This window comes from Contarinia nasturtii, unplaced genomic scaffold (genome assembly GCF_009176525.2).
Source record: "Contarinia nasturtii isolate CC-2019 unplaced genomic scaffold, AAFC_CNas_1.1 Cnas_scaffold_187, whole genome shotgun sequence".
NCBI lineage: Eukaryota > Metazoa > Arthropoda > Insecta > Diptera > Cecidomyiidae > Contarinia > Contarinia nasturtii.
In genome coordinates this window covers 9,834,656-9,858,939 of record NW_022197544.1, presented here as the reverse complement: position 1 = coordinate 9,858,939, position 24,284 = coordinate 9,834,656, and the positions used below count along the sequence as shown (strand labels likewise).

General features: G+C 32.5%; 1 protein-coding gene across 6 annotated transcripts in view; it reads right to left on the bottom strand.

Annotated features, from left to right (window-relative positions):
- Positions 1–24,284, bottom strand: part of LOC116336710 — a 48,019-nt gene that overhangs the window by 12,574 nt on the left and 11,161 nt on the right. For 2 of the 6 annotated variants that reach the window (XM_031760760.1, XM_031760764.1), the window contains exons 7-19: positions 23,529–23,996; positions 22,959–23,236; positions 21,788–22,803; positions 20,526–20,657; positions 12,879–12,887; positions 11,284–11,358; positions 9,683–9,914; positions 9,459–9,579; positions 9,255–9,361; positions 2,150–2,291; positions 710–1,034; positions 323–595; positions 45–203 (exon numbers count right to left, since the gene is read on the bottom strand). In XM_031760760.1, coding sequence (XP_031616620.1) covers positions 45–203; positions 323–595; positions 710–1,034; positions 2,150–2,291; positions 9,255–9,361; positions 9,459–9,579; positions 9,683–9,914; positions 11,284–11,358; positions 12,879–12,887; positions 20,526–20,657; positions 21,788–22,803; positions 22,959–23,236; positions 23,529–23,996 — 3,337 coding nt within the window. The remainder of the gene's footprint in view (positions 1–44; positions 204–322; positions 596–709; positions 1,035–2,149; positions 2,292–9,254; positions 9,362–9,458; positions 9,580–9,682; positions 9,915–11,283; positions 11,359–12,878; positions 12,888–20,525; positions 20,658–21,787; positions 22,804–22,958; positions 23,237–23,528; positions 23,997–24,284) is intronic. The other 4 variants (XM_031760762.1, XM_031760765.1, XM_031760761.1 and 1 more) reach the window with 3 other exon arrangements.

Here is a 24,284-nt window from a genome sequence, read left to right as displayed (position 1 = left end):
TTAAGATATGTTGAAGAGTCATCTTATTTTACAAATACACTTACTTTCATGCGAAAAAATGTGATACTTGTTAGCAAATCAACGGTGGATTTTAAGTCCATAAGTTTTTCTGGACTCGATGCTGGGAAATTATTCCGGTACATCGACAAATCAATGCGTAGGGAATTGTGTAATTGGTCCAATAGTTTAACAAATTTATCTTTCTGCAAAATAGAAAACAATAATTTTCAATCGAAAAAAGATCATGTTTGGATAAGAACAACTAAAACAATTATTTATTTATCTTGATTATAAATGTTAAGTTTTCATCCAAAATACGTACACCAAAATTACTGGCAGCAAAGCGATCAGATGCTGACACAGCAGTTGTTGCAGTTGTATGAGCATAATATGCATTAATATTAGCCAATAGTGTGCTCATAACAGCCGGAACGCCCGGACAAAGATATTTTGTTGATAAACAATGAAAATGTGTCATAGCTTGATAAATATTTTCAATTCCGTATCGCATTGCAAATTCGTCAACAATTTCTTCCGGTATTTCTTCGAAATAAATTTTCCATGCTTCATCATCCTCAGATGTCGGCAATTTAACCTAAAATATACACAAAAAAAAAATACAAATCAATTTTGTTTTTCGACATTTCAATAAAGATCTGAGATTAAAACAAAAATATTTTTTTATTCTTTTTTCAAATATTGTACGAACCATTCCACTATGTTCCTCGCATAAATAATGAAATAAATTTTCATGTAAACAAGTGTACTGCACATGATATGGTGCAACCTTTTCTTCGCCCTTAATTTCCACGCTAATGTGCAATCGGATAGCACCCGAAACGGCGGATTTATCCGTACGCTTTTCTAAATTATACCATACATCCATTTCGCCTGAAAGAGTACGCACTTCAATAATCGTTTGGCCTAAGAAGTCATCTGATTCTCTTGTTAACTTTTGTCGCAGCTTTGATTTCAAGTCATTATCCTCATCCCATACTCGAACCTTTATTCGATCCGATGAATTATGGCACTCGCTACATTGTGTTCCGAATTGGATATTCAATAAACGTATAACGCACACGCACCGACGCAGAAAGAGAAAAACAGCGCGCAGTTTATATGCGAATGAATAACAGTAAAAAAGTGGGCGAAATATGAAACCAAATGAAGAGAAAAATAATAATAAATGAGCATATTATGGAATTATGATTTTAAAAAATTGAAAACTTTAACTAAGAAGTATAGAGAAAGAGAGAAAGAGAAAGACTAAATGATAGAGAGAGAAATAGTTTGTTTTCAAAACGAAAGGAAACAAATTTGATTTCTTTTAACATTAAATTAGGTTATTTCTGTTAATATTTGGTTAATGAAAGTATAGTGTAATATACTTAGAATTTTCACTTTGAATCATTTGCTGTTTACTTCAAGAAAAAAAAATATATATCACGAAATATATTTCGATATCAAGGCAATCTATGGGCACTCTAAAATCAAAACGCTATAAAATATAAAATCGCTTTGGCAATTGAATGATATTAATTAACTCATATTTGAGCCGTAAAAAACAAATCGTGTCTTTGATTGAACACACGTTATATGTGCCGCGCATGTAAAACCATATGGTATTCTTTCAACTAATATTTGAACAGAATTTTTGATTCAAAGTTAAACAAAATCAAAAGAAATTAAAAGAAAATGTATTAAATTCGTTTTTTTTTCTATGAATCAAAAGTCAAGATATTTTCGATCGATGCATGAAATAACAAATTTTATACTCAAAATAGGAAAAAATTTAGAAAAAGAAAGTATCTCTGATAAAGGACGATAAGAAATAGAATTTAAACTATAGAGACAAGCTATCAAAGTTTGACTATTAAATCACTTAGAACGAATGCCAAATATCATATGACTGTCAATAAAACATGAGAAAAAAGAACCAGTCGTTCATGTTCTGTTTTGCTGATAGTATATGCGCTCTGAAATTCGTTCTATGTGATTTATATTGACGTATTAAATTATATCCACTTTGAAACAGTGGCGCATTCTGATAGCTGGTCTCATTGGATGGTTTTAGAGATAAATAGATAAGATTGGAATTTATTATGATGGAAAATGTTTGAAAAATATATTTTAAATTTTTTTAACGTACAAATGAAATTTTTCATTCCAAACTGGATTTAATTCCTGAGGCATTGTTCGTGTGCGTTTCTTTACTTTACCAACTTGTACCGTTACGTATGGATCACTTGTTCCACTTTTATCTTTCGCTATTAATCCTTGCGCACAAATTACTGCAAAAATAATTATTGACGAGAAAAAAATTGTTTTTGCCTTAAGTTTTTGGTTTGTTAAATTTTACAATTTTACATTAAAATTTGTTTTGTTTAGATTTCATTTCTTGAGCTCTCTATAATACGGTATAATTTTGCTATTTGGGACATATTTGACTTGTGTATTGTTTGTATATATATAAATATATGTGTATGTGTGTTATTATTTTGTGGGTTTGGTTTGTGTTTTAAGTTTAGATTTTTTTTAATCAGGTTAAACGCAAGCAACAATCATACATGCAGACTTTCAAGTGGAAATTAAAAGAGGAAATTTTTACAGTAAAAAATATGCGGGATGTTCTGAACACATTTCAAAATGTTAATTTTCTATGAATATATGTAAAATGTATGGATCGACGAATAATCAGCAAAATAGATTTTTTTTAATGTTACAATCTATAAAAACTCGTGTGGTTGTTTCTACATATTGTTACGAATCGATTAGAATTTTTTTAAATTAAATTCGGACATTTTTACTTATGGACCTACTTGTAATTTGCATAAGCTGGAAGTATCTTTTTTGGCTGAAAATCATGATGATTTTTTATAATTTTTGTATTTTTCATTAGATATCAGACGCAATTTGGCTGATGAAGAGTGTGTGAATTTCAGCTATCAATAAAACGATCTCGTTCATCTGAACTCAAAAAGTAATCGATTTCAAAAAAATGCAAACTTATTTGCACTAATTGTTATTGACAATTGCTATAGAATATGCTTTCATAAAAATTTGCTATAGTAAAAATCTATAGCAATAGTCATGTTGTAAAAATTGTTTGTATGCTATGACAAAGAATCATATTAATTCTTTTTATTAAGATTGCTCGCGTTATATATGTTGTGTATTTTATTTAAGTGTAAATGTTGTTTTCTTTTTTCATTTGGTAAAGAAATGGTCATAAAAACATTGAGTAAAAAATTCAATGAAATAGAGCAGGCTCAAAATATCCAAACTAAAAACAACAAAAAAACTAAGTAGACATATAAAAAAGAAACAGGTGATAAAAATTCACATATATCGGACAAATGCAAAAATCTCTTCTAACCACCTATATGCATCATATTTTCATACACAGAAAGATTCTTTACACATGTTAAACATACAAACATACAAACATACAAACAAACGATCTTTAAAAATATGTGCTGTAAATAAAATGATAATTAAAAAAAGAACACGATCAATTTTATTTTACTGGATTCATTGATGTATCCAAACCCTTATGGTCTTGGTATATGAGATATTTGTCAGAAGTACTCTTTGAAGAAGTTTTAATTTTGTTTTATATTTTTAAGTTTCTTCTAAAAAAAAAACAAAACCAACATTTCAAATTTACAAATCGAATTTGGTCTGGCTCTTTATATATCGTTAACTTGATCATTTAATTGAAAATTTATGAGAAGAATTAATCAAAAAAATATTTATTATCAAGAAATATCAAAAATTGATTGATTGCTTTTAATTTGCAAAAAAAATTATATCCACGTTCAATATTTGCTACATTTTGGGATTTTATTGTATTTCTTGGAGCTTTGTACACAAAGGAAAAATAATCAAAAAAGATATAGTAGCGTTAAGTTACCGGTTTTTTGACATTTTTACGTTGAAACATGTAATACTTTGGTCGATTTTATCGTCATTTCATCGTTAAATGGAACGTAGATTATATGCATAGTTTCTAATAAAATTACAAATTCCAACGAAACGCGCCGACTTCTTTTTTTTGCAAATATGCTTCCATCCAATAATATGTTCTTGGGCCATTTCGAGGTTAGTTAATAACTTTGTAATTGAAATCTAACAATTCATTTGTCGCATAAATAAGAATTAAAAAAATCATAAACAAAATTAAAATAAAATAGATCTTGAATGTGAAGACCGTCGGTGATCACGATTTGTTCCTCAATATTTTTGTTTTATTTTGTTACAGTATTTAACAATAATTTATTCGAAAATCGAATAAAAAGGTGCAAAACTTAAGTGGTTTGAAAAAAATGCTAAAAATTGTTTACACAAATATTCAACAAAAATGAACATATACATATCTATCTATCCTTTAAGCAAACAAGTAAAATACAACGGATTTTACTGTGAAAATATGTACATTGTACACAATTAAGCTATTTGAATCTTTATAAAAACTGTAACTGTGGAGGGACATCCACAGTTAAAAAACGACCTATTTCATACAACAATAAACATAAATATAACAAGCAACAGCATTTACATCTGCAATAAAGTGGAATATAAGCGCCCCCCCTATCCAGCGTGGCAAATTTTTGCGATTGCCTTAAAACCTTTTTAGGGATTGTAGGAATTTCATTCAACTTCGACTTTTAGTGAGAAAATCGAAAAATGGTGATTTCTGTCACACACGTTGTGTCACAAATTCAAATGTTGACATTTTTGAGACCCACAAATTGGTCACCAAAATTATGTCGAAGAATTTTTATAATTTTGCCCATTTTTATAAAAAGCCTTTTCAAATTTTTGATTAAAATCATTTTTGTGCATTTTTCAATTTTTTGTTCATAATATGTCCACCAGATGTCGTATCGAAAATCTAAAGTCATATTAAGTGAGTCACAAATTAATCACTAAAATTCTGCATCATTAGATTTTTATTTTTTGCTTTTATTCAAAAGGATCGAGTACTATCTGTCAAAATATTTCCCCCTATGCCAAGCGAAATTAATTCGATATACGGCGCTGATATAAATGTCACTCTGTCATTTCACAATAATACTTTTTTGGCTTGACAATATATAAGCTCTTCATTTAAAATGCATACACATTCATAATTACTGAATCGTTGAAAAAAATATGTCATAAAATATTTTTCTAACATTTTTCATTAAAAAATTTATTAAAAAAATTTTTTTATAAAAAAATTAATTTGTTTATAAATTACAATAATTTCAACAAAAAATGTTTCATCGATTAAATAAGAATCCAATGTAAATAGTAATGGCAATGCGACACCTACCGTAAAAATGCAAAAAGAAACTTAGTTGGTCTCCATTGTAGCATTTTGGTCCGCCATGACAGCATCTTCGTTTTACTTGACCAATCACAGAGAAGATGCTGTTATGGCGGACCAAAATGTTACAATTCCAAATAAGTTTCCTTTTCTATTTTAACGGTGGGTGTCGCATTGGTATAACTTTTTACATTAGATTCTTGTTCAATCTATGAAAAAAAATTGAAATTATTGTTATTTTTAAACAAATAAATTTAAAATATAGAGAATTTTTATGATAAACGTAAGATTTGTTTCTTTTTTTTACTCGACCGTTCAAAAATTATGCATGTTGAATGAAGAGCTTATATATTCCCATATGAAACCTCAACGCTATGCGCGTCAAATCGACGTTATTCGACGCTATTCCATGTGTATATAGAATTGTACATTATGTTTTACAGTGCTGTGCAAGCATGCGGCCTTATACACAGTAACACACGAACTCCGTTTATGTGCGCGCGTTGCCTGTTATGTTTTGTGTATTGAATTGCGACTCAATCACAGTAGACGGCGCAGGCACTGTAAAACATAATGTACAATTTCATATAGACACATAGAATAGCGTCGAATAACGTCGATTTGACGCGCATAGCGTTAAGGTTTCATATGGGTTGTCAAGCCAAAAAATGTATCATTGTGGAATGACATAGAGTGACATTTACATCAGCGCCGTATATCGGATTAATTTCGCTTAGCAAAGGGAGAAACGTCGTACTCGCTCCTTTCACTATAAAAATGGAAACACCAATCCAGGTCAATACATTTCATTTTAAGTTACATTCAAAAGTCATTCGATGATATATATTGATAGGAAGCGACAACAAGCCATGGGACGAGGAAAGGAGCAAAGACTGCCATGGATCTTGGGCAGTCTTGGGGCAGAATGAACAGAATTGGAAATGTGAACCACGATTCACTTCGACAAGCATAAAAACATCTTACCGAAATGGCAACGTTTTCGTGTAACATTAAACACATTCAGTGCGTCACATTCAGCTCGGCACACTCACTTTTGCACATTCAGTTCGGCAGTGCCGCTCACACACAACAGTCGCATTCGCATAAGCATTAACATAGCATCGATTAGTCATTTATACACTTATTCGTTTCATTTTTCAAATCAATCTATTTTCAAACATTATTATCATTTATGCATTATTATTATATATTAAAATTAAAGTAATTAAGATCTATTTGTTACATCGAAGTATTTTATTTACGGAAAACCCCATATTAAATGTCTCTGAACAAGTAATGCTCCCATGGTGTCACTCACCGATTGAGCTGGGCATAGTTGCCCTGTTTAGAATATGCTGAAAGTTCTATACTTGATCTAGTTCACATTGACGGTTCAAATCGTTTATGTCCACTAGCGAGGACATGGACTGTGTGTTTCTTCTGTTACATGTACGTTGTAATGGACAAGTATAGTAACATGGCGTCGTTCAAATAAATTTAAAAATCCGTCCACTCGTGTCGACACCATCTAGCACGGTAGTAGGGATTTCATTGCTGTGGTGAAAATAAGGGGGGCCCAATCGAAATAGGGGGGCAGGGGAGTACCCCACCATGTCAAAAATTCATCGCATCAAAAAATAATGTACTACAAAGTTGTTCAGAATGATAAGAGAAATTTTCTAGGACCCCTGCCCTCCAAGTCCCCTCACCCCCAGGGTCATAACTCCTTCACCCATGATTTTTTTCACTCGAAACCACGAAATTCGGAATCAGCATCCCAAATTACCCTAGAAATGATATTCGTCTCGAGCCCATTCACCCCAAGTCTCCCAACAATTCCCCCCCCATTAGGGTAAAATGATAAAAAGTCGATTTTTCACTTTTTGGGTGCGGAATTTCGAACTCAAATGTATGGCCAACTATAACTAATTTTATCCGCACATTTCATTTAGGCCATTGCCCATCCCCTCCCAACACCCCCTACAACATTTACGAAAATTTCGAAAAATACCCCTCCCTGTTCGGAGGGCAAGGGTTCATTTTTATATTATTTTGACCCTTGCCCTCCGAATTGGCTCATGCAGGGCGGCCAAAACTATATGTCAATGGAAACTACATTGATATGCGTAACTTTCTTGGGAGGAAATACGTATACCTATTTGAGTCATAAGGGGTGAATATCCCATTGTGAAGTAACAATGAAATGGGGTATTTTCACTTTTCGACCCGAATTGAAGGTTCAAGTTAGATGGAGTAAATTGAAGGTCAAGAGGATTGACAATGTATGGAGCCTATAAGTAATTTTTTACGAGGAATCCGAATATGTAATTAATTTTGGGGTTAGAGTGAGTATGGACCCAATTTCGGGGTATTTTTCGAAATTTTCGTAAATTTTGTAGGGGGACCCCCCTTGGGGTGATGGGAGGGGATATGCAATGGCCTAAATGAAATAAATGCGGATAAAATTAGTTATAGTTGGCCATACATTTGAGTTCGAAATTCCGCACCCAAAAAGTGAAAAATCGACTTTTTATCATTTTACCCTAATGGGGGGGCTCTGAATTGTTGGGACTTGGTGAATGAGCTCTAGACGAATATCATTTCTAGGGTAATTTGGGATGCTGATTCCGAATTTCGTGGTTTCGAGTGAAAAAAATAATGGGTGAAGGAGTTATGACCCTGGGGGTGGGAAGACTTGGAGGGCAGGGGTCCTAGAAAATTTCTCTCATCATTCTGAACAACTTTGTAGTACATTATTTTTTGATGCGATGAATTTTTGACATGGTGGGGTACTCCCCTGTCCCCCCTATTTCGATTGGGCCCCCCTTATTTTCTAAACAGGGCAACTATGCCCAGCTCAATCGGTGAGTGACACCATGGGAGCATTACTGGTAAGAGGCTTTTTGGCCAATAGGCCTAAATAGAAAAACGGCCAAAATTGGCCGAAAGTCTATTCCATTGGCCGAAATAATGGTGTCACAAATTATCACAATTTAGTCACTAAATCCCTAAAAAGGTTTCAAGGCAATCGCAAAAATTTGCCAGGTCGGATAGGGGGGGGGGCATATAAGCCAGGGGGGGCTAAATTTGGTTCAGCACGAGTAATAAAACAATTATGACACAATTCATCGTCCAAATTATAAGTTGAAATCAAATTTAAATTACTAATTTTCTGTGGCATGCATCAAGTTTACATAAAATGCATTCAAATAAACAAATATAAATTAAATGACAGACAAATTGACTAAAATATATATATCAAGCGAAGTGGTGTGTCAATAGAAATTGTTTATTGTATAGCAAACTTGGGTGTGCACTCTCTAACCGCTGCTGAAAATATCTTACTTGAATCAGTCGGTAATATGTTTACATTAGGTAGCTTTAAACATTGAAAGACGCTTTGGCCCATTTTTGGCCGAAAAAAATAAACAATTAGTATTCAAAGAGATTTGAGTGGACGTGATTTTTGTTTCGACAACAGATAATATTTTAAACGTTTATTATGTATTGTTCCAGCAAATGTACCGATTGAAATTTGAAAGTGTGAACATGTTCCAGACACTCACAAACTTTTCAACGGTTTCAAACAATTTCCACGAGAAATTCAACTGTTGGACTACCATCACTGATCGTAATCAAATTGAGGATAACATAATTATTTCTCTAGGCTTTGAATTTCAAACAAAATGTTTGTAGTATAGCCTTGCCAAAGTACGACTATTCGAATATAGTGTATATCTTTTTTATATTGATTGTACTGGATAAAGATGATTTTGCGTTAACAATTGTTTCCTGGGACGTTTACTTTAAGTAACAATATCGACAATACAAGCAGTTTGAATGCACTTAGTCATATGGTGAACACACACATTTGCGAAAAAAAATTATGGTAAAAATAACAATAAGATCTTGTCATCTGTAAAAAACAAGTTCTTAACCAAACCTGTAATTGCAATTTTCGCCGACCATTTACTCGTGCCATCCAAAACACTTTGCTTAACCGCTTTCATATGGCCTGAATGACTTTTCTCTTCAACACTAAAAACAGCCCTACAAATTAAAAGAAAAATGTAGTCGTATTCGAAGTAAATTTTAATTTTAATTCAAATCGATGTTTTTCCATGTTCCAATCATATAAATATTTTACCTTATCAATTCAAAAATGTCTGGTTTTTCCTGTTCCCGTTGTTTCATACGCTCTCGCATTGCCGTTATGATTGAGTTTGCTTTATCTTCTGCACCATGTTTTGAGCTTTTTTCCGCGGCTCCTAAATAAAAAAAATAGAAAAGAGAAGAAAAGAAAAAAGGAACCAATTACTTCGTATCGCCCCCAGTTAAATCGAATAAGATGTTTCCAATGTGGTACATTACTTAAAAGCATACTTTGTAAGCAGTCTGCATTCAATAGATCTTTGCATTTTTCATGGCATTTAACTCCGCATTCAGTGCATCTAACACCTTGCCTTGCAATACCCCAAAGCAGACCTTCACATTCGTAGCAGTATGTTGGCGATGTTGCTGTCCACAGCACGAAATTATGTGGTGTCGTAGATGATATTGGATATATAAGTGCTTGCAATGATTTTTTATACACATGCATTTTCTATGATGACGAATTTTCCCAAAGCAAGAGAAAGTCCAAATCGTAATCATTGCATTCCAAATATCATTGTCATGGTTGAGCACGAACGAATTTCCAGTGTTGTAATGATTGAATTTACGACGTCGGGGGTGGTGCGATTCATTTAACGCGTATATTTAAAAATGTCGATAGGCAAGGACAATTAAACGCATTTTTTCATCAAAATGAAATGCCAATGAAAAATTTTTCGCGCGATAGTACATGGTCATTTGTAAAAGGATAGTAATAAAAATTCGATTAAATATTATTAAATATATTGACTAAAAATCGTGAAAGAGCTTTGTGCAATAATACTAAAGGTATTCAATTTTAATTCTACATGCGAATAAAAAAAACTTGTATCTAAAACTATATTGATTGTCTGTTTCTATTGTAATTCTAATCATCTAAATGAGAAAAATCTGATGAGAAAATCATTTTGAAAACGAACAGTGTTCGTTATATAAATAATCATACATTTTACAAAAATTAAACTTCATTTATAAAGAACAATGCCAAAAAGTGAGCCAGCTGTCCTTGCTTGCAAATTTGTCAAACCCTGCGGCTATCATAAAAAAACAACGTACGTTTAATTCACGATAGAAGGATTCACCCGAAAAATCGAATGATATGAATATAAAAATTATTTTATTTTATTTTTATTACTCCAATTATTTTGAATAATCAATACTTTTTTTGTATTTTCATCGTTTTTAATATTTCCATTTCAATTTATTTAATTCTTATTTACGATGGAATGTACCGTTTGAGAGTTAAACGCACTCTGCTCAGTTATGACAAATGTAGGGTTAGACAAACTCTCAGTCAAAAACTGCTGGCTCACTCGTTATATGAAAAATTGATTCTTTTAATTTAAAGTCGAAATCAATATTTTTAGTATATTGTAAGTAATAATTTTCCCTTAAATTAAAATTGTTATAAACAGAAAAAAGAAAATTCCTAATCAGAGAAATAATCAATTCAAACGATTATGATGTTATTTAATATAACTTAAGCGGCATGCTTATGTCAAAGAATTCATGCAATTCAATTGATTAAATTTATTTATACTATCCTGTTCATTAAATAATAACACTATAGAATAATATTATCTATTCTTCGGAGCTACGAAATCAAATTATGATGACATAACTGCTGATACTTGAACATTAGTCATATGCATTTGATGATGACAAACTTATTTTTCATCACATTCAACAAACTATTTACAATATTCTTTTACGTAGATTTAAAAACAATTGTTTCATAAAAAAAAATTCGCATGTACGGAATACCAAAAAATACGTTACCCATGTGCAGCATATCCTTGTATAGGACTGAAAATACATACCAGTTCTTCATCATTAAGAGTTGCCCGCGGAACAGCTGATGTTAAACCTGCGTTGCGTTTTGTTGCTGCCATTGTCTAGATTCATTCAAAACATAAAAACACGTGCATGAGAAAAAAGACTACTCATCACCTTGATTTTCGGATGACAATGCCAGCATTCTCAGATTAGAATGCCAATTCAGAGAAATTGAAATTTCAGTAAAACAATTGAATAAAATGAATTGTAAGTTGAGCGGCTACGAACTAAAGTATATTGCAAGCGATTCATTTTTTCATCGATGACAACTCTCTATTGAAACAGCACTGCATATAATTCAAATTTGAACTAATATAGCAATAAGCATAGAATGAACGAACAATTTCTACTAACAGCAAAAGAAAACAAAAACGAAAAAAACAAATCATTGCTCTCAATGCAGCAAAAATTTCAAAGAGAAAAGATTAATGAATTTAAATAAACTTCCCACAAATACATTATTAACATGTTATTTGAAAACTAACAATTAAGCCATCGTATAACAGGAAAATGGAAACCATATTCGTTACCATGCTAATAAACTAGAGAACAAAATATTGGAGGGTTTTATTAAAGAAATATTTTGCTAGAAATAAATTGAAATTCATTTTTTTAAACTCCTAACTTTTATTTCAACTAAAATGGTTTGTTTGGTTTGACTCTCTCAATGGGTTTTTCGAAGCTTATTACGTTGAAAAGTGTAAACAAAACTATAAAAGTATTTATACTTTCTACTGTTGTAAAAAGAGTCATGCCAATATAGAGATATTTTGCTTAGTATGTAGTAAGGTATATAGCGTTATATGTATACTTCTAAGAACATACGGAGACAATCCAAAATTGATAAGTGACCCGTTGAGAGCGTAAAACACCAAATAAATTTACTGAAGCACAATATTTTACGTGTTTGGAATCCCCTGGCATGAGGTGTGAAAGAGGTAAAATTTTCTAGTAAGAAATTTGATTGAGTGATAGTTAACATTAATCGGGGATTTTAGAAGCTCAAAGTTTTTCTTTCTCCAAACAGAAGTTAAAAATGAAAATGAACATATTGAAAAAAACATGCATAGAAATGAACGAATTTAAATAAGTTCTGGGAAAGTATAAAATAATCAGAAATACTGTTGAATTTTATTATATACAAATTGGCGTGTGTTTGATATAACAACAATAGCTTTCGAATTCTGACGAATTTAAATATAAATCAGAAAGATGAAAATACCAAAAATATGCAGAAATTATAAGAAGAAACAATACATTTTTTGGAAATAATAAAATAGATCCAAACTTAGATAAACATTCATTGTACAAGACTTCCTTTCGTTTCTCTTTTTTATATTTGTGTGTTGTGAAGTTATATGTCTTGTATGCAAAGTACTAAAAACTTAAAATTAAATAGTGTGTTTTGTTAGTTTTATTCAGAAATATGAGACAATGAGAATGATAAAACCAAATGAATTTAAAAAAAGAGTAATAAAAAATATGACAACGAAAATGAAGTCAGAAAACGAAAGGTAAACGTCTGTTGTTAAAACATCACACGCCAGAACGTTGGTCATAATTTTATTTGAGGATATACCTTGAGTACCTGGGAGTCCAGACAAACAATCAATTACATTCGGGTAAATCGAATAAGGTAACGAGAGAAAGTTGTAGGTTCACAAGAATAAAAAAGAAAAGATTAATTTAGTTGTGTTGCTTTTAAATGTTCAAAAATTTAATGTTCCTTCATCCTCACAGAAATGTTTTGAACGGGGAAAATGATCACAGAGATTAAACGGTCAATTTGATAGTAATATAATTTGAAGTTCCACACAGAACATTGAAGAAAATTCCACTTAAGATACATTTCAAGTTAGGACCAAGTATGAAGCAAACCTTTTGTTTAGTGTAAATACATTGCCAATTTACTTGAATGTAATGCTTGATGTATCGATTTATAAATGAGATGAATTTAAAAAAAAGAGTGTCGACCCGTATATAATGGGTCCGTAATTAAAACCGCAGAATTTGAACTCGAATTATAACGTGTACTTTAGGGTGTCGTACTAAATTGAGTTTTGGATATCAGCACTGAAAATACAGGTTTCTTTTCAGGTAATTAATCAAAGTTCATTTTCTATTAAATGCTTTCTTAGCATCTTTCTCGTTTGTTATCTATCATTTCGCGCTATTTTCAATAACAAACAGTGTAACAGAATCTGACACAGCGGGCAATAAGATGAAATGTTCATAGTAGATGTGTGCGTGTATTTGTATTCTCGTCAGATTTGTACTGTAAAACATCATGAACAGAGCGCATTGTGTGGCGACACCGAAATCGGTTCTCGAAAATAAAATAAACACCACTGTTTTGTTTTGTTTTGTAAATCGTTTTTGAGTATCGATGTTGTTTGTAAGCAGCAACAATGAAAAGGATTGGATTTTTGAATCTATAATTTGGAACGTTTTCCATACGATTTTGCACACTTTACAACAAATTTTGAGATTTAATTAGCTTGTGTGTGTTAAGATCGTTGCCGGTATTAAAAAAAAAGCGTGCGTCGACAATGTTGCTGATTTCAAATTAAAATGCATCGCTGTGAATACAGCAAGCATAGCGATTTGTTTTTACTTTTGAAATATAAGAAAAACGAATAAATCGATGCATTTTGTTATTGTTCTTAAATTAAGAATCTTAATAGAATTGTTTCATATTTTCATAAAATATCGATTTTTCAAAGTATGTAATTTTTCAATGACTATCGTGAGTGTTTTATGAGTTGTGAAGTTTTTGTATTGTTCCGAAATGCTGTGTCAGATTTTTTTGGTTGGTGTGCCATATCGGCAGGATTCAAGACGTAGCGTTGTAGAATAGTTTTTTTTTTTTGCTTTGGAATATAGCTAGCAGAGAGAGATTTTTTATTTAGTATTTGATTTGCAGTGAAAGAGTGTGGTTTTGAAACGGAATTAAAGAAACGAATGTGGTGTATTGTCAACATACAATTAATAAAGAATATCGCATTGTTCTTCATAGAATAGTTTTTCTTTTCAAATATGGACATTTTCGGTGAACAATCGTTATTGATTTGTGATTTTTGAAGTTTATGATACATTTGATTGCTTGTTAAATTTAAATTCAAGCAGCCTATTGTTTCCTGAAAATTGCGTTTTTCTTCATCAGCATTCTATATGAGAATTTCGCAACAAATTGAAATATAATTTTTTAAATGGAATCATTGTTTAATTTGCCTATAAATACTGAGATGAATAAAAGAATTGCACAGTTGCATTTGATCGGTGACCACGGCAAGAAGGAAGAGAAAATCGGAGCCAAGTACCAGCACACCATTTTGAAATCGTTTGTGGTTTTCAACGGAATAACAAATCAGTTAACATTTTTCTGCTCAAAAGCAGTGAATTTTATCATTCGATTGAGATCAACCATAAAGGTAAAACATATTTGCATTGTTTTGTTTTTTGTATAAAAGTGTAGTGTAATAAAATGTTTTCCATTTTTGACATCATTGTCGGTGAAATATCGCTTGAAAATGCATTATCCTTCAAATAATAGAAAATTATGTAATTTTTTTGTTTTTGCTTTTGACAGGTGACTAAACAATGAAGATTAGGAAGAAGGGCAAATCAAATGGCGATGATGGAGTAGTGGCCATAAAATGTACGCTTAATTCAATTCTGCGTAAAGAATATCGCGATTTAATGATTTCTGAAATCACTCAACGAAGTTTGACTGCAACCAAGATATGTGCATTAGGATCGTTGCTTTTTTTGACCAAGGTTCAACGTGCGTTTGAGGCATATCACATTGATTTTTTCGAAAAGAATAATGGCGAGGACATCATCAGAAAATGTTTTCAAGGCGTTCTACAGATGGACCCAGAATTTTGTCAATTTGTTTCAAATTTGCCTGAAGAATACCGTTTTGATTGGCCAAAAACCGACTACCTTGGCAACGGAATGAATTATTTGATCATAACATATGGAACAAATATGGAAAATAATTTAATTTTAAACGCACATCTCAAGAAACGGTTAAATGAATTTCTAAAAATGAAGGTGTACAAAAACAATTGAAATCCGATCATTGTTATATTTGATAACAAAGGCATTGACAATACAATACAATGGACTGTTTATGGAAAGGATCGCATTGGATTCGGAACAAATGACGCTGCTGTGCGACGAGAAAAACGCGAGATGCTGTTAAACATGATTCGTCGTCACAGTTGGTTTGAAATGGAAAATGATAACATCACAAATTTCACCAAAAATAATTGGTTCAAATCACTGCCCATGTGGCTGGGAATGCAACGATAGATTGAAGAGTTTAATGGTACCGAAGAAAATCGTCAACAGCGTCGCAAGCAAGCGCAAAAACAAAACAAAACACAGATCCAGATGCAAATACGCCACCAAAAATCAAAAATCTCACCGTTATTCCGCTTTGTGGATTTTTCCGCGCGCATTTCACCATTGACAACTACAATTTGTACAAGTTGTTTTGTGGAACTGGCATCATTGCAAAAAATGAAAACGGAACGCAAATTTCTTCATGCGATTTAAAAAGAGACAAAACATGGTACTGGAATCAAGTGTTCAAATTGCCAAAAATAAAACAACTCGGAAAAAGAAAGAAACAATTTCAATTCATGGTCCTATCCGATTGCGTATCAGTTTTAATTCTCTACAAAAAGCAACAGCATGATTCGAAACCAATGGATGAAAGTGAAATTATGCGAAAATATTTGGATGGTGATTTTGTCTACGAGTTAGGAATAGATCCTGGCATGAAGACATGGAATGCCACAGTGAGACGAACTTTGAAAGTAAAGAAAAAATATTTCAAATTATTTTGAATTTAAATTTGTGTTTTAGGTGAATTTGGAGACAAATGCGAAGCGATTCCATTGGAATACTGGCCACAAGACTCGAAATGCTAAAGCCAAAAGATGGACAAATCGTTTCGTCGTTGTTGAACGAAATGATCGGAATGACCGCAGATTGTATCCAACGATGCCTTCACCCTAGGGGGATTCCACGCGTATTTATGTACCAAAATTTAACTTCATTCTCAAAATCTCATAAAAATTCAAATATCTCACCGTATCTGACAATATCCGTAAGTATTCACCGATATCCACCATGTAGGATACTTCAAATTTTGTCGAATATTTTGACATTTTTAGAATATGGGCGAATATGAGATAATAATGAATGGTGATGAATTTTTGGCGCTGCAGACTGTCAGCAACTGCATTAGCGACATTAAAATATTTATAATAGGTGAATTATTGTGACAGCTTCTAAGCTGTCATGGTAGTTGTTTGTTACATGTGTGTAAGTTTTTGCATTACAAAGCAAAATTGAAATGTGCCATTTGCAATGGAACGGTTCTGGCGTGAGCATCTGATGAAAAGGCTGGTGAATTGGTCAACTATAAACCATCCATTATATTTTTTGGTGCTGCAGATACACCACCTAACTCACCAATTAGGACTAAACGGCATATGCGATATCCCGGTTCCCGAAAACTGTGCGCAAGTTTCAAAAAACGTGGCAACTGTGTTATCGTTTTTGTGGATGAAAAATTTACCAGTCAAACGTGCGCCAGATGTATTGGTCGATTTGATCCGAGAACCAAGAGTCATCGATTTAAGGTATGCCAAAATTGCCGTCCACGCTTTGAAGCAATGTTGCCATCCATGGTAGTATCAAAGAAAGAGAGATGACAATTACGACTCGATCGATTGCAAATTTTTTTGCTACAACTTGAAGCGATTGAAAATGCAACAGAACCAGATCAACAAAAAGCAGACTCTTTATTGTCAAAGGTAAAACACATATGAATGGCTAATAAACCCTGTAAATGGCGAAATGGAAAATGTTGTGGCTGAACAATCGAATGAACTGTATCAAGAGAGTGGATGGTATCAACAACCAAGAGTACGGAAGACTGTGTGGGACCGCGATATCGTTGCCGCTAAGTGCATTTTGATTAAAGGTACGTATGAATTTAAATTGTACCATGAAACAACGTATTTCTTTGCATATTAATTAATTTGTATTTGTTTGATTACTTTTAAGGGATTTTTAAGCTGTTTAACATTCCAATCAATGAAGCTCTTCTGCAACATGTACCTTGGAACTCACCACCTGATAACCAGCATTAAACATTAGGGTGGAACATTTTTGGCACAATTTTATGGCCATTTCAGAAAACATGTCTTATAGTCCCCAGATTCAAGATATGAAGAAATTTTCAACTTGCGATTCCATATAAGACAGCGACTTGAAAGGAAAGGAGGTACATTTTACTGGAAAATCATGAAAATTTGCAGTGACCCAATCACCATGAAAACTTGTGTATCTTATTTTCTGACCAAAATAAGTAATATCACCAAGTTTCATGAAATTTCAACCAAAAATAAAGGTGCCTCCTATACAAAACTTTCGATTTTTTGTTTTTGAGAAAAAAATAAAATTTTTGTATGGGAGGCACCTTTATTTTTGGTTGAAATTTCATGAAACTTGATGATATTACTTATTTTGGTCAGAAAATAAGATTCACAAGTTTTCATGGTGATTGGGTCACTGCAAATTTTCATGATTTTCCAGTAAAATGTAAATCCTTTCCTTTCAAGTCGCTGTCTTATATGGAACCGCAAGTTGAAAATTCCTTCATATCTTGAATCTGCTCACAGAAAAATTTCCGGATATTTCAAACCCAGAAATCGGTTTAAATCACAGCGGAATGATTTCTGGGTTCAAAAGATCCGAAAATCCGAAAAACCGGATAACACTTAAATTTGAGACTTTCAATGAGACTTGAATCTGTATTTCAACGTTCAACTATCATTTTACGCATTTCTCTCACAGTTTATTTATATAAAGAAAACTGGAAAAATCTTCAAATCGATTTTTCTCGCTTTTCCGATGGGAAATCGAGAAAAATAACGAAAATTTGGTACCCCCATTGGGGCCCTATAAAGAGAATGGACCACGAGTGCTCAACTTCTAGAACATTTTGGGTCAGGTCAGATCCACCTATTCCACAAGATTCATGTCCAGATAATTTCTCCTCGCTCACTATCATACGATATCATATGGGAATATTATGAGAAGTGAACGGGATGATATTATGAGTAGTGGATCTTGTGGAGTAGGTGGATCCGACCTGACCCAAAATGGGTCAAGACCGACTTCCAGCTCATGTCATCCCGTTTACTTTAAATTTCCGTTATTTTTCTCGATTTCCCATCGGAAAAGCGAGAAAAATCGATTTGAAGATTTTTCCAGTTTTCATGTTTAGTGAACGCTGAAATACAGATTCAAGTCTCACTGAAAGTCTCAAATTTAAGTCTTATCCGATTTTTCGGTTTTTCGGTTAATTTAAACCCAGAAATCATTCCGCTGTGATTTAAACCGATTTCTGGGTTCAAAATATCCGGATTTTTTTCTGTGAGTGGGGACCAGTGTTTCGAGTAGATTAAAAATCTTGAGATTTTTTAGATAGATTTCTAGATAGATCGAATCTAAATCTGATCTTAGATCAATAGAAAAAAGGTATAATAAATCTAATCTATCGGGATCTGGATACAAAAATCTGTATCTAACGAGAGATATCTAAGATTTACAAGCTTAACACTCAAAAGCATTCTTTTCTGATTCGGGCCGAATATGACGTTAGTTTTAAGATGAAATCAATTTTTCACAGACTTTTTCATACAAAAATTCACAAAAAAAATATTTTTGTATAGGAGTCATGCCTTGTGGTAGCGTAATGACATGAAACTTTACACAGGTTGTTTTTTCCACAAGAAAATTACATTCTGAGAGTTTAAAGAAATTTCAATGCATATTAGGGATACCTCCCATACAAAATTTTCGGTTAGCCATTGAGCTATATTTTTGATTGAAATTTCTTTAAACTTTGTGAGATTATTTATATTGATAAGAAAATAATATTCACAAGTTTTCACGGCGATTTGAGTTGCTGCAACCAAACATAGACCATAATTTCAGTGTATTCCCAAATTTTTGGTTCCGTGGGACGTTACACGCTATATTAATATAGTCTAATAAAGTCAAATAAATCAACTTAAAATGACTTCGATCTCAGTCGGTTTAATGTGAAAACGTCCCAAAAAAAGCCAGTCAGTAATTTTCCACAAGGGCTGTTTACCTGTTTACCCAAGTCCCATTTGGACTTAAATTTAAAAGTATATTTCAGATCAGATATGAGATTAATCTAGATTTATCTCGATCTGAGATAAATATAAAAGCTTAGATACACAGAGATCAAAAATCTAAGATTTTGATCTCAAATCTGATCTAGATAAAAAAAATGATCTAAAAAAAACACTGCTGGGGACTATAAGACATGTTTTCTCAAGTGGCCTATCAAGATATGCCTCGAAATTCAAAAAAATGTTCCACCCTATTAAACATCGACCATCGATCATTTTCATCAAATTAATTCAAAAATTAATATAGTAACATAATGTTACATTACCGCTAGTCGTGAGTGTTGTGGCCTAGTTAGCGCAAGCAGGAGTACTACATCCCATTGAATGTAAGTAAAAATGATGTTGTTTAATACTTTATTTTTGTTTGCTGCTCTCAAAAATGAAAATAATGATTGCAATTTCATTCTTGGACACAAAAAATCTATTCGCATTGTAGGAGCTAACAAACAAATTTTAGCTGAAGATTATTTTCACAAAAATATTTATTTTCATTATTGGTTTGTATTTTTAGTGCTGATGTCTAAAACTCAATTCAATCGGACACCCTAGTGTACTTAAAGTTGTCTTCAGTTTAGCTACAAATTCTTAGAAAAAACCGCATTACTAAAGAAAACTAATTTTCCTCGACGAATTTTCCAAAAAGAAAAATATACAATCTGTGGATTGACGTCAAGAATCCGAAATAACAGGTTTCAAATTGATGGATGATACCTTGTTATGAAACAATTTTTTCGGTTTGCTGATACATCAAGCAATATAAAGTAAATCGAGTATTTTTGGGCTAATTTTAGAGTTAGTTTTTGTCATTTACAAAAAAACGACAATTATTTTAACTACACAATACGTTGTTTGTTTCAAGTAAAATGATTATTGCTTCTTTTGCAATACGTTGTATGAATTCAAAAATTTTATCCGAACATAAATAAAAAATGACTATAAATCCATGCTAACGAACACCGGAGTAATTTGATTTAGCTTACCAGTTCTGATACAAGGGGAATAGATTTTCTTCTTGGTCGAATATCAGGCATACTGTCGATATTACTGTAAAATGGATTATCGCTAGGATGTCCAGTACCGCGACCAGTTGAATCACTTGCGCCAGTTCCATTCTAAAAATATAATTTCAATGTAATTGATTCGATTGTAAAATGTATCAAATGTTTTTTTTTATTCATTCCATGATAATTGAGGACAATAGCCTTGTAGTGTTCAGCGGAAAGGATTATCCTCAATCAAAATGAAATACTATGCAAAAAATTTATTTTCAAATATGCAATGAGGGGCAAAACCATAACTTAATAAACGAAAGAAGAAAATAAGTCAAATAAAATGCGACAAAAACCACATACTGCAATTAAATAATGTGTAATTGATGGCTGCCAAACTGCGATCATATAAATTAATATTTGCCATGAAAGCAAATGATCACCAAAAACATAAACAGCCTAATACCATGGCAGCATTCACTGAATGCTCACACATAGAAGGTTAGAATACGAGAGATGCAAATACTTGGCAAACATAATAATAAAGGTTATAATTTAATTTTTTTTCGCTAAACTGCAAAAATGGCTGCGCTGCAATTACAATCTATCTATCGAAATGATTTTTTATCTTATATTTTTGATTGATGTTTCCGAAAATGAAACAACTCAACAATTTTGTGAGATCAATATGCTACGCGAGGCCAATTTTGAGATTTTTTTTTATATAATACTTTTTATTTCGGCTACAACAATAGAGGATGGCATGTTCACAGTTCTTATGATGATTAAAGATTAATATAAATGCATTTCAAAATTACATTGTTCCATGGTCAGAATGTGGCATTTTTATTGTATCAAACAAATTGTCAAATTTTATACATTCGCGATTTATGTGTTCGGTTTTCTATTTTCGTATATTCGTTATTGTATCGAAACTCGAACAGAAAAATGTATGTTCGTGTTTAAGTTGTGTCGATAAAGAGTCGGTGGTAAGGACTGTGGGGGTGTAAATCTGTTTATATAAATATATGTATAATGTGGTTGTGTGTTAAATTTTAATTTTGATTGAGCGTTATGTTTTTTTTTTTGTATGCAACGTATTTTTACGTGTGTTTTGCTTGACGCGCGTTTCGGTCAAAGATTCGGTGAAATTGAAAACTTAGTGGCTATAAAATATAAGAGAAAGAATTAGAGATCGAAAATAAAATCTGACAACAAAATTGTATGGACGTATTTGTAACGCCTCTACTTACACTACTCTTATTCTTGTTCGCACTCTCTTCTTCTTTAATCTTTTCTTGATTGTTTTTCTCTTCAATCCGCTTTTCTTTAAGTGTTTTTAACAATTTCCATTTACTACTGCCGAAACCGCCATTTGTACTGTCTTGGCTAGATTCATGGCTTAGCACTTTGTTCAATTTCGATTTGAATGTTGATGTTTCGCTGCTGTTTGATTCAATTGATCTTTGGTGCTCTTTTGCGATCGATGTATCATCGTAAATCGCGTCTGTGCTCATTTCGCTTGTTAAACTCTCTCCTTTATGGAATGTTGTTGTTGTTTGTTCGGTAGTTGGTGGTGAACCAATTTCTGTGTCAACATTTTGTATTGAACTTTTTTCCGCGTCAAACATATCTTGTCTAGGAGCATCAAAATTTGCATCGATATCACTCACAATGCGGCCACCATCATTGCTAATCCCTTCGTCAAATTGTTCGTTGATTGGATAATATCGTTGTTTATTTTGTTGGCTATACTGCTCCGATTTAACCAACATTTTGGTGGCCTCAACGAAATGCCCGTTTTTTGAATTAGCGTCAAATGTTTCTGGTTGGTATTGTTGTTGCTGTAATGATTTATCGATTTCATTAGACTGGATATCATCCTCATCAAGACTCTCCGGTTCCGATGTTTCAACTTCGGATGAGTATGGACTCGATGAGTATTCGTCTTTGGGTTCATCTTTTTTGGTTTTTATTGATTTATTACTTGCACGAAAGTGACCTTTGCGAACGTTATCTTCATCAGTTCTTTGTTTGGTGTGTCGTTTTTTTCGCATCACCTTTTTTCCGGTTATTGCTCCATTTGAACGACCACTTTGATCGCCATTGTATTGATTTCGTTGTTGTGAATGTCTTCGTTGTCGTTCATTGTTAATTTCAAATTCAAATTGATTCAGTTCATTCATGAAATCATTATCAAATTCCTCAGATGTATTTGTTTTATCGAGCTGTCCACGATTGGTCTTCATTCTATTGACCGCTTGAATATCTGAAAGTTATTTTTTGATCCACTGAATTATCTTATCTCATGGGTATGAAAAAAAATAAAACTAAAACACTGTTCTTTGTAACAACAAAGATCACTTAATTTGTTTTTGCACATATCAGCGAATAACATTTTTATTATTTAAACGTTATACTTACGTCTAGTCAAATTTTGTTCAGATTTTTCTTTAATTTGTGGCTTTGTTTGCGGCTGGTGCTGCCACGAAGAGTCAATTACACGACCAAAATTCTGATATGCATTTCCACGATCGTTTTTATGTTCACCAGATTGTACCAATAATTTCAATTCACTTAGCACAAATGACATTTTTACTTTTACTTCTTCATCCGGCTGATACTTATCGGCCTCGGTATTGTAATACATAAGCATCATATCATCATCACCACCTTGGTTATACTCAGTGATACCTACATTACTGCAAATCAAATGAATATATTTTAATTTGGTGATGAAATAAAAAGTGCTTAAATATTTCATATTTATGGTGGACCACGAAAATAAGATGGATATGCGAAGTTTTTTTTTAAATATTCGGTGATGAAACATGCAAAAACTTTCACAATACAGTATTAATTGTACATTTAGAAAAACTGCTATCACACATATCAAACGAACGATTATTTATTTTTTTAATAAAAGATTATGCATGTTTTTTCACCAATCAGCATTTAGGTGCCAAATTTTAGTTAAACCAAATGATGCCGTACCAAATGTCGGTGCCTGTATTTAATGCGTCAATTTTTGAGAGTAACGATTGTTGTATATCCTCGTTGACGTTACTACTCAAATTCGAGCTCTCCAACTGACTGCGACGTTCCATTTCTTCAAGCTTTCTCAATTCATAGCAGAAGTATTCATCATCCGTATCGATGCTGTCCTCAGTACTTTGGCGTCGTGAGGACGACATTGTTCGAGCGGAATGTTGGCTTTTATTATCTTCGTCATCGCGTGACGGTATGTCTAAATTGCTTGCTTGATTACTTCGATCGGCAGAAAGTAAGAACGAACTTGATTTCGATTGTTGTTGGTATGGTTGCATCACAATTGTTGGTAAATGTTTCTTATTGTTGTTGTCATTTTGACGGTCGCCGAAGAATTCATCCTCGACAAATATTGAATTTGTCTTTTTCAAATGCTTCTGATTACTGTTTGAATACTGTTTTAATGACGATGGTCTGTGAAATGCAAAAACAAAAAGCAGCGTCACCACATAAAACATTCTAAAGCAAGAGATTCCGTTACACACAAAAAAATTTGCGGAAAAATTTAATGTAAATGCGGTTACTGAGTAGTGTGTGGTTAAATTTAAAGGCAATGCGGTTAAAATTTCGTCATTTGGATTCTTTAATATTAGAATTCACCGCAATTTACCGCATTCATACAAAAATGACCGCACACGCATAAGAGTAAAAGTCAAACATTCAATCCACCATATTCGAGTATGAATTGATTGTTATAAAACA